The sequence below is a fragment of the Penicillium brevicompactum genome (genome assembly GCF_028827555.1).
Source record: "Penicillium brevicompactum strain IBT 35665 chromosome Unknown utg000003l_segment0_segment0, whole genome shotgun sequence".
Lineage (NCBI taxonomy): Eukaryota > Fungi > Ascomycota > Eurotiomycetes > Eurotiales > Aspergillaceae > Penicillium > Penicillium brevicompactum.
Window position 1 is genome coordinate 4,915,728 of NW_026623206.1, and position 16,630 is coordinate 4,932,357.

The 16,630-nt window shown below is 48.4% G+C and overlaps 5 protein-coding genes across 5 annotated transcripts; 3 read left to right on the forward strand and 2 right to left on the reverse strand.

Moving 5' to 3' along the window:
• Window positions 1–851: 851 nt before the first annotated feature.
• Window positions 852–4,709, forward strand: N7506_005538 (WD40 repeat domain-containing protein; the record flags this gene model as incomplete). The annotated part of the gene is made up of 3 exons (XM_056954832.1): window positions 852–1,249; window positions 1,297–2,908; window positions 2,964–4,709. 3 exons carry the CDS (start codon window positions 852–854, stop codon window positions 4,707–4,709), a joined length of 3,756 nt encoding a protein of 1,251 aa, XP_056813721.1.
• Window positions 4,710–5,437: 728 nt separating this feature from the next.
• N7506_005539 (uncharacterized protein) lies at window positions 5,438–6,133 on the reverse strand (the record flags this gene model as incomplete). The annotated part of the gene is made up of 1 exon (XM_056954833.1): window positions 5,438–6,133. One exon carries the CDS (start codon window positions 6,131–6,133, stop codon window positions 5,438–5,440), a length of 696 nt encoding a protein of 231 aa, XP_056813722.1.
• Window positions 6,134–6,239: 106 nt separating this feature from the next.
• N7506_005540 (ribonuclease H family protein) lies at window positions 6,240–6,821 on the forward strand (the record flags this gene model as incomplete). The annotated part of the gene is made up of 1 exon (XM_056954834.1): window positions 6,240–6,821. One exon carries the CDS (start codon window positions 6,240–6,242, stop codon window positions 6,819–6,821), a length of 582 nt encoding a protein of 193 aa, XP_056813723.1.
• A 2,122-nt stretch (window positions 6,822–8,943) lies between these two features.
• On the forward strand, window positions 8,944–9,834 carry N7506_005541 (uncharacterized protein; the record flags this gene model as incomplete). The annotated part of the gene is made up of 1 exon (XM_056954835.1): window positions 8,944–9,834. The coding sequence occupies one exon, from the start codon at window positions 8,944–8,946 to the stop codon at window positions 9,832–9,834; it is 891 nt and encodes a 296-aa protein (XP_056813724.1).
• Window positions 9,835–12,551: 2,717 nt separating this feature from the next.
• On the reverse strand, window positions 12,552–14,769 carry N7506_005542 (uncharacterized protein; the record flags this gene model as incomplete). The annotated part of the gene is made up of 2 exons (XM_056954836.1): window positions 12,552–14,058; window positions 14,108–14,769. The coding sequence occupies 2 exons, from the start codon at window positions 14,767–14,769 to the stop codon at window positions 12,552–12,554; spliced, it is 2,169 nt and encodes a 722-aa protein (XP_056813725.1).
• Between the last annotated feature and the right edge of the window lie 1,861 nt (window positions 14,770–16,630).

Sequence of the window (16,630 nt, forward strand, 5' to 3'; positions counted from 1 at the left end):
GGTACTTGATGAATAACCCTGTCCTTAGTGGTAAAATACCACCCCTCAGTTCGACAAAAGTATTAATGCGGAGAAATCTCACAAGATGAATAATTTGATTAATGGATGCGAATATGAAAAATGCGTTTATTCGCGCGAATAAAAAATCCATATATTCATATTCGCATTCCTTTATTCCTTTCAGAGCCCTACATAACTCACTGCTCTTTGCAACTCCATGCCTTAGGTACATAATTTGTCTTCTTGCGACCGATATCGGTCGCGGCGGTGCACCCGCTTCTCTTGAGCGGCTACTATTTTGCTCAGAGCTCTGGTTTTTCAAGATCGTCCCTGTCAGGTTGGACCCATCGTCTCGACACCAACCTCTTCTTTGAATTTAGGGGAAGATGGCTGAGATGGTGCTCAACTGAGCGAAGTGCGTTGCAGATCTCTACTACCAATCCATTTACAGAATGCACAAATCGGCCAACATGCCAAGGGTTCTTGTGGATGGTTCCGTGAGCAACAAACACCGATGACGGGTAAACATTGACTAATTTTACTTACCACGGAGCTTTGAAAGCCTGGGATAGCAGAGCATAGGAAGTCATCATGATACTGATGTTTGCCAGACTCAGGTCGACCAGGAGACTATTTACCTTGGTCATCCAGTACGATACCGCCACGTCACCGCGCCAAATATTGGCCAAGCCCTAAGTGCATCAGGCATGGCATGAGGCCGTCGGCGAGGCTCCGAGTGGCTCCGAGTGGCGCCGGGCAGGTCAGTCCTGCAGATGTGGACGACCTGATCTCCCGGCACTTGCTCTTCCTCCCCATACAATCCAGTCCCCATAATCTCGATAGCGAAGGAAATGGCGGAGGCTCTTGGTGTTGCCGCGAATGTCATTGCCGTCGTTGATCTGTTCGTCAAGGTCGGCGTTCTGTGCTCCATCTATTGCACCAATGTCAAAAAGGCTCCGCACGATATTCGATCTCTCCTGAACGAAGCTGACAGGATCTCAGCAACCTTGAAGGACGTGGAACGACTTCTTACCGGACCGAATGGCGCGAAAATAGCCGCGTCTGAAAACATACGCTGTGGTATCACGGACTGCCGAGCGCAGCTGTCAGATCTGGCCACCAAGCTAGAAGCGGGCACAATATGGAACAAGATGGCATGGCCACTGAAGAAGGGGGAAGTAACCGAAATTATCAACAATCTGGAACGATGTCGAACCAACATCTCCTTGGACCTACAGGTTTATCAAACGTGTGTTTACTTCTTCTAGCCCGAGGCTGCACTAACGACTCATCAAGGGCATTGCTTCTCGATATTCATCAGGAGATTGTCCTGGGAAAATTGCGCACCGCGAAAGGAGCGACTTTTGATGCTCGCGCCGAGGCCGACAACGCCAAGTGTTATCCTGGCACTCGAGTCGACGTCCTCCAGAGGATAGTATCATGGGGTACCGCTGATGATGGCGAATGCATCTTCTGGTTAAACGGTATGGCCGGCACCGGCAAGTCTACAATATCTCGAACAGTAGCTCAAGCATTCGCCGACAATTGCATGCTTGGAGCAAGTTTCTTCTTCAAGCGGGGCGAAGGTGACCGTGGCCGTGCGGCATTCTTCTTCACTACGATAGCTGCTCAGCTTGTTCGCAGGCTTCCCTCGATAGCGCCCTTCGTCCGAGCGGAGATCGAGGCAGATCCTGCCATCAACGAAAAGTCGGCGAAAGACCAGTTCCATCAACTCATTGCAGGCCCGATAAAGAAACTGCGCGGGTACTTTCAGCAGCCAAGTATGGTCATTGTCGTCGATGCTCTTGACGAGTGTGATAATGTCGATCATATAAGGCTCATCATTCAGTTGCTATCACAAGCGAAAGCCTTTATATCTGTCCGTCTGAGGTTTTTTGTCACGAGCAGGCCCGAGCTGCTCATTAGACTCGGCTTCAAAGATATAAGTGGCAAGTATGAAGACCTTGTTCTTCACCAGATCCCAAAGCATATTATCAAGCACGATATAAATGCTTTCTTACAGCATGAACTTGCCATAATTCGACAGGATTTCAACAAGTCTGTTATACCGAACCGGCAACTTCCAGCCGATTGGCCGGGGACAGAATGTGTCCAGAAGCTGGTTGACATGGCTCTCCCATTATTCATTTTCGCCGCAACCGTCTGCCGATTCATCCAGGACCGACGGGTCGGTGGACCGAAGGAACAGCTAGCAAGAGTTCTAGAGTACCAATCAAGCTCAAGGTCGAATCTGGATGCGTCCTACCTGCCTGTGCTACATCAGTTGCTGGGAAACCTCAATGAACCAGAGACGCGCGAAGTCGCAGCACGATTTAAGCAAATTGTCGGGTCTATCGTTGTTCTCGCCAGCCCGCTTTCGAAACCTGCCCTTGCCCGCCTCCTCGGAATATCTCTCGATGTGATCGAAGATCAACTAGATTTACTCCATTCCGTTCTCAGCGTTCCCTCGGACCCAAATACCCCCGTTCAGCTACTGCATTTATCTTTCCACGACTTCCTTATCGACCCTGCAAAGGCCCGGAAACAAGACCAGTACCCATTCTGGGTTGATGAGCGACTTAAACATGAACAATTGGCGCTTCAATGCTTGCACTTGCTATCGACAGATGACACTCTTAAGAGAGATGTCTGCGGCCTGCGTCTGCCAGGGAGACCCCGGTCCGAGATTGACCAGAAAGTCATCAATGCAAGGATTCAGCCAGAGGTCCAGTACGCCTGTCAGTATTGGGTCTACCACTGGAAAGAGAGCGGAACTAAGATACGTGACGGTGACCCTGTCGATCGATTCTTAACATGCCATCTTCTACATTGGTTCGAAGCCTTGAGTCTTCTAGGGCGTGTCCAGGAAAGCATCGGTATGGTGGACAACCTGTTGAGTTCGCTCGATGTGCGTTCCTCCGTCTTGGCTATTTTGTAGACAACGTACTGACACTCCTCATTAGCCCATAAACAGCAGCTACATCTCACCGTTTATTCGAGATGCGCGGCGCGTCATTCAAACTTACTGTTCGGTTGTCGACGTATCCCCTCTTCAAATATACCATTCAGCTATCGTGTTTGCGCCAGAGCGGAGCATTGCTCGAGTAACCTTCCGAGAACAATTTCCGACTTATCTGTCAACACTGCCGCAGGTAGATCTTGACTGGAGCACGTACTTAGAGACCCTCGAAGGTGATACCCATGATGTCAACGCTGCCGCATTCTCGCACGATTCGACATTACTGGCTTCCGCATCGGGAGATCATACCGTCAAGATTTGGGACACCACTACAGGCACCTGTGCGGCAACTCTCACGGGTCATACCGCCGGGGTTAGATGGGCCATATTTTCTCACGACTCAACGATGCTCGCATCGGCATCAGGGGATCATACGGTCAAGCTCTGGGATATCGCCTCAGGGACTTGTATATCGACTTTGAGGGGCCATAGCAATTACGTTGTCTCGGTTGCATTCTCGCAAAACTCCACAATTCTTGCTTCGGCGTCGTGGGATCGCACCGTCAAGCTGTGGGATGTTGCCAAGGGTGCCTGCACGGCAACTCTTGCAGATCATAGCAACCATGTCGCCTCAGTTAATTTTTCGCATGATTTGACTATGCTTGCTTCCGCGTCGTGGGATCATACTATTAAACTCTGGGATGTCGTTACTAAATCCTGCAAAGCAACATTCACTGGCCATAATAACGGTGTCGTCTCAGCCATGTTCTCCCATGATTCGATGACACTTGTTTCGGCATCGTGGGACCACACCATCAAACTCTGGAATGTTGGCACAGGCACCTGCACGGTAACACTCACGGGTCATGACGCTGGTGTCAGGTCGGTTGCATTCTCGCACGATTCGACAATGATTGCATCGGCATCAGGAGACCACACCATCAAACTTTGGGACAGTGCTACAGGTACCTGTACAGCAACGATTAAAGGCCATGAGGATGGTGTTAGGTCGGCTATGATTTCCCATGATTCGACAAGGCTTGTTTCAGCATCCTGGGATCAAACCGTTAAAGTCTGGGATATCATCACAGGAGATTGCACGGCCACGTTTACCGGACATAATACCAGTGTTAGGTTGGTTGTGTTCTCAAACGATTCGAAGATACTAGCATCAGTATCGGGGCATCACACTGTTAAATTCTGGAACGTAATTACAGGCAACTGTACGGCAACACTCGAAGGACATTGCGGATTCATCAGTTCAATCACATTCTCACACCACTCTCAGAAGTTTGCGTCGGCGTCGTGGGATCATACTATCATGCTATGGGACGTAGCAAGTGGTACGTGTACGGCGACGCTGAAGATCGGCACAATAATTCACCACCTTGCCTTCGACATAACCGACTCGTACCTATGCACAGACATCGGCACCTTTGGTCTGAACAGTTCATTGCCATTACCGACGGAGCCATCGACCGCAGCAGCATTAGCAGCAGTACCGACAACAGCGTCACTGCCGGTGATGGCCACGCCGGTAGCCAGCCCGCTTACGCAAGCCATCGATTCCCAGGGTGCAGGGGTCAGCGCGGATCGTATGTGGGTTACTTGGAACTCGCACAGGATATTGTGGCTGCCGCCAGCATACCGACCGGGAGCATGGGCTGCAAAAGAACTGACATTGGCCATTGGATGTCCGTCGGGACGAGTCGTCTTCGTGGAGTTTTCGTCCCACACTTCCCTGATGTAGCTGGGCGTTCTCATACAACTACTTCCATTATGTTTTTTGATCTTGTGCATGATATATGAGAGGGCCAGGCAGGCAGCGGTTACTGACCTTATAATTATTTTACCCTGCAGAGCGGGTTTCTCCACTAAGCAGATGGAATGTACTGCTAAACGTCAAATGTTTTAGGCACCTTATAGCGCAGATTCTTGACAGGACTATTAGTCCACTCTGTGGTTTGCACTATTCCAAAGATTGTATACAACTAAATCTATCTATTCGAACTTACAAGAGCATTCAAGCTCGCGTAGATCGCGCGTTCCAAGGCTTTGATGCTTTGATCTCGCGGGCCATGGCTCAAAGCCCCAAAATCGCGACTAGAATGGGTTGCAGATTATAATTTTGTCAATATGCGAGGACGGTTCTTAAACGACACCGCAGAAAGATTTGCATTGCTGTACAAGCAATCGCACAAACATCTGCCGACCGGGCGAATATCGATCGGCCGTACAATCAAACATGCACGCTCATTTCAGGTAGCTCCTAAGCAGACGTGCCCGATCAAATTGCAGACGCTTGAGTATAAAGCAATCGCAATATAATTTGGGTATATATCATTGGACTGACAACCCTCTCCATACGGCGCCTTAAAAATAGGCCCTGACCATTCTCACCCCGTTCGACCACGGACTATGTGGCTTGGTCCAAAGCGAAAGCGCGATTTGAATTTGGAAATCGAGCAGGCCTCCCGTTCAGGCTGTGCCCATCCGACCCTCAGCCCGAAAACTCCACCGACCTACTCGAGCACTATCGTCATGGAGGGCAGCATTTCCTGGTGTGGGAAGCGGTTTAGTTATCCGTAAGCCGGGTACTGGGGTTCGCGATGCTCCATCGACGAAGGAGCCCTCCCCGCGAGTGTTTGGCCGGTGGGTGTGGGGCGTTCGGGCTGTCTTCCCCCTCTTTTTGGAGGAAAGGGTCGCTGCCATTGGGAAACCGATGGCCAATGATTGGTAGGTCCTGAAAGGAATAAAGCATCTCCGTGGGCAGGGCAGAGTACTGGCTACCTTGAGCGCCGACACGATCTTTCTCATGGAGTCCGGTGTCGTCAAAATTGGTGAGTGAGGAGCACTCCACTTTGCAAACACCTTCGGGGGGGGCTGACAAGTAATGTATAGCGGGGGCGGAGCACAGTCGCCAGATCGACACGAACGAGATGGACGCTGCAACTCTAAAGCTGATGGCCCTGGCTGAGACGGTCCAAAACTTGATGACAAGAAGCTCTCCGGGAACAAACTGGAGCCCAGAGGCCCAGAGCCTGCCCGAGGATCTGAACCGACTGTCGGTTGATGAGCTGCGACTACCGCAGATGAGAGAAGCTGGGCCGGATGGACACCAGTGGAGGCGCAGTCCTGGAAGACGGGCGGATGCCTCGCGGATCCTCCGGGCATTTTGGCGAGAGACTGGGAGAGTTGAAAGACATTCGTCCTAGCACCATGGGCCCCACCGGAGGTCATTATCGCTGACAGATATGCTGCCGTGGACCATCATGACCAGATGCTGATCAAAGCCTCAAGAGAAAGACCTTTGAATATATTTACCGACGGGAGTGGAATCGAAGGGAAATTGGGAGCCGCTGCAGTGATTGATCTTGAAGATCACGTCGCCCATTTGGCTATGGGCGATGACAACACGTCTACCGTGTATGCCGCGGAGCTACGCACCATAGAGATGGCACTCGAATCAATTCTGACCAGTAACGAGCCCTGGACCAGACAGGCAAAGAACGGCCTGGTCATCTTTGCAGACAGTCAAGCGGCGCTGAAAGCGCTCCGCCGACCGCGTATGCCTTCAGGTCAAGTCTATATGGCAGGATGTCTGGACTTGATCCACCAATTCGCGGAACGGGGAATCCGAACTGAACTCAGGTGGAATTCGGGTCACCAAGGGGTACTAGGCAACGAGATCGTGGACAAACATGCAAATGAAGCTGCGCAAGAACCCGATGAAATACAGAACCCTCACAACCTATATATCCGCCTAGCAGCCACGACCAAACGTCGGTTCCGCAACGAGGCAAACATTGAGTGGGATAAGCGTGGGTATTGGAGAAGACCAGTCGGCCGACCAGCCGGCTAATCAAGGCACCAACAAAGAAGACACTAGAATACTGGTACGGACTCCGCAAAGCAAAGGCATCGATCCTGATGCAGTTGCGCACTGAGCGGATTGGTCTGAGAGCATATCTCGCTCGAATCAGCCGACGAGTCGGCACGATGCGACTGCGGCCTAGGCAACCAGACGGTAGCTCATGTCCTGCTCGAGTGCCCTCTACGCTAAGAAGAGCGCGAAGGGATGCGAAGCGCCCTATTCGACCAGGGGATCACTTTTTATCGAGATGAAATTCTGACACGGCCGGAGGCGTACACCATTGTGGCCAATTCCATGGTCAGGACAGGTCTCTTGGGCCAATTCCAAACAGTTGACCCCATTGCCTTGGGAGTAGAAGAAGCAGAAGAGAAATAAATGACCCCTAAGAACAGAGTGACGGAAGGAGAAGAATGGTGCCCATTAGGAGTGCAGTGCCAGGTCCACTGTACTCCGTTAATCGGAACGAGTATACAACCGGCAGTCGGCGGCAGAGAAGGGGGTGTGAAGGAGATAAGGGAGTAGAATATTGGGTGGAGAAAGAGATGCGGGAGAAAGATTGGAGATGGCAAGGGGAGCACGGTCCCAGCGGAGGCGGTGAGGGCCAATGACATCCGTCTTGGTGCGGCTCGAGTGCTTTCCGCGCTCATACATATTGTTTCCTATGTCTCGTTTTCGTCTATACGACCAAGCAGAGGCTCAATTGCGAGTCTCTCATCATGGTCGTCACGTGGGCTAACAACCACCTTTCTAGTTGTCGGCTGGCCAGACAGTACTCCCGCGTAGCAGCATATATTTAGAGCGAGCTACATCGGGCAAATGAACTCATCATCATCGTCATCATTATATCTTTGCTTTGATCCTCATCGTCAACAGTCACATCATCTCCATTATGTTGAGATTTGTCCTTAATTCTACTCTCTTGGAAACTCAGTTCCCGAAGCGCATCGCAAAACTCCTATAATCTGACCTGGTTGTTGTCCCACGTGGTTAAGCCAATAGATATCGCCTCACGTGTCGATTACCCCTGATTGGCAGAGGTGTCTATGCCGTAGGCATAGTAAACCGGGCCCCAAGCATGTATTTAAAGAGCTTTTTTCCAGGTTTCACCTGGTTTCACCTGGATTAGACAAACTCACTTATTTGATTCTCACCAATATCCTCCAGTACAGTAGATTAGGATAGCTCATTCATGCTGTATTAGTCTAGCCTGCTAGTCTAAATCAACAGAAAGACGCTCCAACAACTATATCAAAGTTGCAGGCCTTCGAATATTTGGCACAAAAGTAACGTACTTATCTCGTTCCCTTTTTAACTTTACTTCTACTTTAATTTTATTTTATATTTTTTCTGGGTTTGGATGCGGCCGGCCCCAAGGGAGGAGAAGGTCCTGCCACTGATGGTAGCCCTGAATAACCCAGCAGAACGACTTTGGTTGGATATGGAGACAGCAGAGGTTTCGAGTCGTCTGTAAACTTATGGAAAATTTGGTGAGAATACAAAACAATAAAATTATTGAATTCAGAAAATTTACGCCGCACTCTCGGCAATTGGCTTGAAAGATGACGGATTATGTCAAGCCGAAGAGGTGCGCAACGACGCGAGATGTGTGACCCCGCTGCTTTGGATTACGTTATCATGAACATCAGGCAAGTGAGGGACCATAGAAGATCAAACTGATCACTACTCAATCATGAGCCGCCTTCTTCTATTACCCATCGAAATACTACTACAAATATACAGCAGTCTTGCTGATATTGACGATGTTCTTCGGTTAGGCCGCAGCTGCAGAAATCTGCACGCTGTCCTGAATCCAGTGGCCAATCGCCTGAGTATTTTCAGATCTGTCATTGTGCGATCCCTTATTTGGTGTCAAATATGAATTTATTAGTGACGGAGCTACTAGCGCAGTTCAACTCATCATAAGTATGATCGACGACTACCCCCGGATACTCAGGACCACTCTACGATCGAACGCCCAGCGCAGGGCACCTTATCAAGCTCGAAAAGTATCCCTACATCTTGCCCAAGCGGCTCGGATTCCAAACTTTCTCCTTTCTCTAGGGAACTACCCGACCACAAAGTGTGGGAGATAGTTTGCCGTTGGCATGCAATGAAGCTTCTTTTTGATATTTATTGCGACCCCTTCGTCCAGTTGCGCTATATCTTGTCCCTTCCGCATTATTATCCGTTAGACGAGAGCGACGAATACGCAGACGCTTTGGCGCATGAAGAGCCTCTTCCATCGCCATTTCCCCTCAGCCAAAAGAATGTATCTCAATATGCCACGGCGCAAAGGCCGCGAGCCTACCAACGGTTTTACCAAGCACTTACTGCCCACTGGATGGCAGTGGAGTCTCTTTGTCTCGCAAAAGCAGCGGACTTCCAAACGGCTAGCCAGCGCAATCGCCATCTTGCAAAAATATGGGATATTTGGACAAACAACCCAGAAAGAACGCTCTTGGAAAAACTAGAAGTTCTGGAGGTCACAGACTTTGTTTGGGGCTTCCTTGGCCGAAAGATTTTCCAAGCAGCCGATTTCCCTGCTATATGGCTAGAAGGCGGGAGCGAATACTTGCAAAGTGAATACATGGATGAAGACTACTCACTACACTCGAATTGGCTTTTTTTTATCCGCGATGTGGCACAGTTTTTGAGGCCGCCGCATATCATCGAGCTTCTACTTCTCACTGTTTGGAAAACAAAAAGCACTGGGATTATTAACGGACCGGACTATTTGAACGAGCTAGGGCTCTCTCAAATGGGAACCGTGCAGCGTGTGGATGAGATGATTCAAACGGAGACCTTCTTTCCCTTGACGGCTTTAGAGGAAGATATAGTGAATGAGCTGACTGGGAGTGAATTTTTATTGGACAGCAGCCGAGAATTTTGTGAATCGAGGTGGGATCAGTATAGGTGTGAACGATGGGTGTTCGAGTCGAGGGCAAAGATATTTTTCCGTGAAGAAACGACCGAAAGGATGTTTGAGCTTATCATGGGCTAGTACTGTAACTGGACTATGGATTACTCTTCTGGGAATTATACTTTATAAACATCAAAGTTTGGCACGGCATTGATTTCGTTTCTAGATAGTCAACAGGAAACGACAATCTCACGAGAACTCATGGAACCAGTACATTGAAAATGGAATTTAGGCATACCACGTCAAGGAATTGTAGAATAAAGACTAATCATAATAACCCGGCAAAAAATTTCAGCCGATTCATTGCCTCTATGATATAGATTGTCAGCCGATGGATTCCGCGAGAAGGGTATCTAACATAATGATACCAGTTTGCCATGTATGTCCAGTGTGGCCTTGTGTGTCTGGAACGACGGACCTCTTTGATACCTGTGAAAGCTTGTGATCCATGGTAATTGCTTGGTCTTGCTAGTGATGGTGCTGCACTTGTTAATTGTTGAAGCAAAAGAAGGGCATAGAAGCATCCACCATGGGACTATCATGAGCTTTTAAATGCTTGATGTTGACCAAGAAAGATATATCCACTATCAAATTTTCGCGGCTGACCAATATCAGTGCCGGCTCCCAGAAGGACTGCGGATGTTGATTTGTTGTCTCAATCACGGTACGTAAACCAATGCAACGATCGAATCAACGATGTTTTAATTCAGTTGCCGAAACCACGTGTCACCAGAACCACAGTAAAAAAGACAACCGGCGGAGTCTTGTTTGTGCCTCCAGGAGCACTGGGGTCGTTGGCATCGTCCACAATGGCTTGGTAGCATCATGCTGGTACATTCGCTGGGTTTTCTCAGATAACCACCTTTGGCAATGTACGGGTGGTGAATGTTGTCAGAAAGTTGATGTCAACGTTTACATCAACGTTGAGCAAAAAACCACCGAACACCAACAGCACGTGAATTTGTCGCCCATAGAGAATATTCATTTGTGCTATGTTAGTTATCTACACACTAGCGGGACCCGGTTAATTTTCCCAGCTCAAAATAGATTCTTAATCGGCCGCGTTGGCTCACCAGCAGTAAGGGTTGCCTTATGGTTGGAATCAGATCCTAAGCTAGCTGGCAAAAAATACAGTAAGCTCAACGGAAACGATAGAAAATAGGGGGATTTGTCTTCCTGTGGAAGTGTTCGGTAGTTTGTCAATCAACAGCAAAGAATATGCTCCTCGAATACAGCAAAGTGAGGTTTCGTACAAAGACCAAGGTAAACTCTGTCTGATCGGATCACTATCTGGCTCGAAATATGTTGTGCGTAATCTATCACCTGTCTTGGAAATGATGATCATATACTGGCCCCATTCCATAAGACAGTAGATCCTAGGAACACACGGGGTGATTCCTAGACCTGCTTTACAACCAAGCATCTGAGACGATTTCCGTGGCCATGATCGATCTCAAGGATAGGAATGGTGCTTTTACTTGAAACATGTTTACCGAAAAAACGCCTTTCGCATTACCACTGAGGCAACAAAGCAAGGAAAAGGCAGCTGACATGGCTCACTATCAGCTGGGCCTTTCTTTATAAGGCAGGCTTTGTGTGAAGCACAGCAAATATAGCCTTCACAGCGCCCGGAGATATTACCTGCTTCACCGTTCCGCCTCCGATTTTTTATTTCCTCAACTAACTCCCCTAACAAGACACACCTCACCTTCCTGCAATCAATAGAACTGTTTTTGCGGATCCAAAATGCCTCCGAATACCGGCGGAGCCATGATTCGGATGTGCCTTGCCATTCTTTTTCTTTCTATCACCCGACTGGTTCTTGCCGGTCTCAATTCAGCTACTGCACGCTTTGCGATCATCCTGCGAGACCGCGCAAACTCCGGCCTTGCGACTCCCAGCGACGCTGTTTTAAACAACACGTTCCAAAGGCTCATGGACACGACCTTGAGGTCATGGTGATTGTAGCCTTCATCTCAGCCCTATTTTCATCTTCAGAATCGTCCTTGTGATCCACCCAAAGTGGCTGTGGAAAGACCGCAAATATCGAATTTACTACGGCTGCACTCAACTCATCGATGTATATATAGTATCATGTTTCTCTTAAAACATAGTTGTTGTGATATGAGGCTGGTGCAGATCGGGAACTAAGCTGCACCGTCGGAATTAGCTCCGAAGTGTCTATACGGACGACTAAGTTGATTGGAAATCAACTTGGCTCATTGTTGTATATATAGGCTCATAAATCCCTCTGAAATAACAAGTCAATCTATACCTCTGAACTACAACACTTACTTGCCAGCGATGCCAGGTAGCCGCCGTTCGAGGCACTTATAGTGGTCCAATGCGAGCGAATTGGTCAAGTGCTTGGTCCCGATATCATGAAAACTGTCGCACGCCTCGGACAGGAGAGACTAGGCAGTTTGACAATCTGACAGCCCAAGTGCAAACTTACGCAGCCCTCCTATGAGGTACCTACCCCAGCCCCGACGCTCAGTCCGCCGCGCAGGTCGAAAAAACCGTCGTCGGTGAACCGGAGACAATGGTCTATTATTGGGATTGTCCCACCACTCAAGAAAATCCGGGTGATCGCCGCAATAGCCGATCTTATGCGCCTAAGGGAAGATATTGTCACAGATGCAAGGCCGCGAAACAAGCATAGATGTTTACGTCCGGCTACTCGTGAGTCCCTAACTCATGTTTAGGTATATCCATATCCAGTATTCACACAGCAAAGGCTAGACCAGACTGTTTATATGCAGATTGTCTGATTTCTTTTTGGCATTAAAACGACGAGCTCAGAAAACTAGCTTTACTTTCACCGGACAGAGTTTGGAGCCAGAAGAAGCCACTTCCGTTTGCGAAATATCATATATATCCGCAGTCATAATTTGCGCCTCGGGAAGATGTTGGACCACATTGTCATCAACCATAACCTTGAAGCCTCTGCTGTGTTCCCAGAATATATGAGTGATAAGACTTGAATCAATCTGCACTTTTTTCGCAAGCTTTTCTTTAAGCTCGAGAGAGGTGCGATTTATCAAGTATATTGCATGATGGTGGCTTGAGAGTGCCTTCCCATTTTGTTTGAATTGTACATAAAAGCATGCCACTGTGAGAGGGTAAGTATACGAAAAATACATTATTACGTTGCGGTACGAACCAGCTTTGGACGACTGTAATGGATGAAATGGTGACTCCTGCAAGGCCCAAATAGAAGCTGTTGGGATTCCAGGCGAACGTTGCGGATTAACAAGGCTTTGAAGATGATCAGGTTGCACGTAAGTCTCTTTGGGCAATCTACCTTCATTTCCCGAGGCTGAAGGCATGGATGCGCTCTCCGTTTGTTGATTGTCCATGTCCCCAGTTTTCACCACTGTGTTTGTTCCGCGTGGTAAGATAACAGGATACGATTCCGGATCGTCTCGCTCGTTGCCACGAAATCTAAGAACACTCACTTCATGGGCCGATCGAAATAATGCATATGTTTGGGCCAACTCCGCATGAAGATCCTCATCAGTCGTGTAGTCTTTCCGCGATTTTATAGCCCCTTTGAGCTTCTGAGGCCGATGACCGATTTGACCGCCGTTCATTGAACCGCATCCGTGATTTGGTCTGATCAAGCCCACGCCCAGCTCTCTGTCGGTGATCTCCTTGTTGAGCTTTTCGGTCTTTTTCTTGACATGTGCCACGTCGTTCGATAATTTCCGTTCGGCACCGTGGTCTCGAAAGAGCTTTACGACACAATAGCACATTTCTGAGTCGTGCTCCATCATCCGTTCCTCGCCGTCCGACCGTAGGATTTCCGTCTTTGCACACAACCTGACTGGCACCCCTTTCACGCCTTTCGAGCGGCTGAAATCGGTCGATAAGAAATTGAACCTTAGGTAAATGGCGTACTTGCAGACTTTCGTAGTCGGGTCAGCTATCCAGGTGACACAGAACCCATCAACAGTGGCCCTTTCAAGTCGAATCTGGCGATGCTCCGGACACTTAGCACCGTCTTGGAAAGGCTCGACATATTCGACGGCTAAGAGCTCGCTTTGACGCTTGTAAGCTTCGTTAAGGCCTCTACCATCTTTCCATAGCTCCCATGATCTAACAGGGTCTGACCTCTGAGCCTGTTCTTCGAATGTTACCCGCACAAATGTTCTATATTTAAGCGGCCCATCAATCTTCAAGGGTGGCTTAGGGTCTACCACTTCGAGGCTGTAGATTTGACCCTTGTTGAGATATGTCACTGGGCGTTCATTGGTATGCCGAACGATTGATGTTGGGGCTAGCAAGGTCACATTGTAACGAAATCTATGAGATCAGTGAACAGAATAGTTTGATGTGTGATCTGCAAACGTACGTTTCTTCTTTGGCGAATGGCGAATCTTGAGTGATGTCTGCCTCGAATGCGGCCATTGAATCCCTTTTTTGGCTCATATCACCGGTCGGGATACCATGATTGAGTCCATTCGCCGCGGAGTAGGCAGAATCATGGAGCGTGAAAATCCCCGACATATAGTCCGGCTGTCCGTAGTGTGTGTTATCACAAACCCAATGTTGAGTCTGAGCCAGCGGAGCGAAGCAGTCGGGCCCAACCCAAGAAATCGGCGAAGTACATTGGTTTGATGTGTCAAGAAAAGGCGCGGTTGTTTCACCCCACTCTATCATAGGAGAGTGGAGGTCACCTGCTTTGTTGTGGAAGACCGCGCCCGATCCTGGCAGGTTGCGACTGTGAGACGTCTTATGCTTTTTATGAATAACCAACGGAGATGACGAATCGAAGGCATTGGATTTGCGGGAGACTGAGGAACCGCTCACTAGCCCCAATGGTTGTTCATATTTCGTGTTGTCTACCTGCGTAGCACCCACGAAATCAATATCGTTGGCATATCTAACAGGTAACGTTGGATCCCCCGGGTGAACAAAAGCGCCTCCCTTTCCTCTCTCACCATCGCAGGTCAAAAGAAGGTCTCCAAATTTCTTCCTGAACTGAACAATGAGCTCGTCACCTGGTTTGCGCATGATTTAAAAACATAGGTGCTGAGTATTTTGGTCAGTGCTTGGGGGAGGTGCCAATTTGGCTTTTTTCTTTTTCAAGACTTAGGGGTATGAAGGGAGTGCGTGCCCGCGTTGTGCCAGAAAATTCTTGGCAATTTCTAATTCGCGACCATCTGAAGGGGACACCGAAGTCATGTGACATACGCCCCACTGCTGTTGGCTCAGCCACCTGGCGTAGTCATGTAAAGAAACACCACGAGCACTGTGGAGGCCTAATGCGACGTTGCAACCCCTCATACATAAAGATTTATGGTCATACTATGGTCCTTTATTGAGAGAAGAAACATATTCTCGAGGCGAGGCGATAGGTTGAACTGAGTGACCAGCCTCAAAATTCATATTGCGGCAAGATTAAACACGACCAGAATGTAATATGACTACCAATGCCGAGAACCGGCCGGGGGTCTTGGGCTCGGTCCTGCCAATGATGGTGGAAATTTAGAGTAGAGAGTGTCTACCCTCACTCATACTGCCGAGCGCCTGGGTGGTAAATGAGGCCCGTCTTGCAAATCGCGAATTGGAAGTGCCTCTCCTTTCGCTCTTTCCGCATCCTTCGCGACAAGGTTGTCAGCGTTGAGGGGGTCAGATCCCCGGTGAGTGGGACAGACTGCACGGGCGAAAGCGCCGATTGTCCCGAGTGAAGGTTTTGGTAGGGGACCGTCTGTATAGAGACTTCGGAGCTAATTCCTGTTGTAGTTCAGAGGTATGAATTGACTTATTATTTCATAGTGATATATGTGCCTATATATACAACAATGAGCCAAGTTGATTGGAAATCAACTTGGTCGTCTGTATAGACACTTTGGAGCTAATTCCGACGGTGTGGCTTGGTTCCTGATCTGCACCGTCCTCATACCACAACATTTGCGTATAGGAGATGGAACATATCCCGATCAAGGATTTCATGTGTTCCTCACTTGGTGTATTAATGTGGTAGGTGCAAAAGAAGAGTGCTAGAGGCCGTTTTCGGCGCGCAGGCTTAAACGTCGAAGAAGTTTCAGTAAGCTCTTAATACAGTACGACCCAGTCATTATTTCTAAAATTTTGTCATTTTGCCAGGCTATTTATTCAAAATTTGCGGATTCCCGCTACTTGAGACTGTCGGGCACTAAGCCGCGATGGGTCAAGAAGCATACTATGCTGAGCACGTGATATATATCTCGGTCTAAAGGATATTCCTGCGCCGACATCCCAGTCCACCGACAAGATTACTGACTTTTGAAGATATACTTCATTGTATGCCCTAGGCTTACATTCCTGCCGCACTTTCAGAAATGGACAACAATGGAGAATTCAGAACATCGAACTGCTTCTCTCGATCTCCTCCCCACAGAAATTTTACTAATACTCGTGGATCATCTTCGTATCGAAGATGTGAAAATTCTGTCATTTGTCTGCGGAAGGTTGAGAAAAGTTTCTTTGCCGTACATTTTCTACAATGTCTATTTTCAATTTTCTCACTCCGGATTTCACGCATTACGAGAGCTCTTGTTATCTGACCTGCGCCAATACATAGTTTCATTTACTTATACAATTCCAGAGCTGCTGCATCCTGGTAATGACTCTGCAATATATCTTCGTGAAAGCTACTAATTTCTTTTAGCGATACAAAACCTACAATTTTTCAAAGATAATGTCCTGAAGTACGAGGATTATATGGAAATATCCAATGAAAAGTCCAACTGCAATCATCTGGCTCAGATGCATGTCCCGTATCTGCTGGTGTATAATACTTTCAAGGGCATATGCCAAGAGCAACATGCAATCGTGGAGAGTTGCGAGGACTCGACTACTTTGTCGAAAGCTTTCAGAGAGCTTCCTCGAT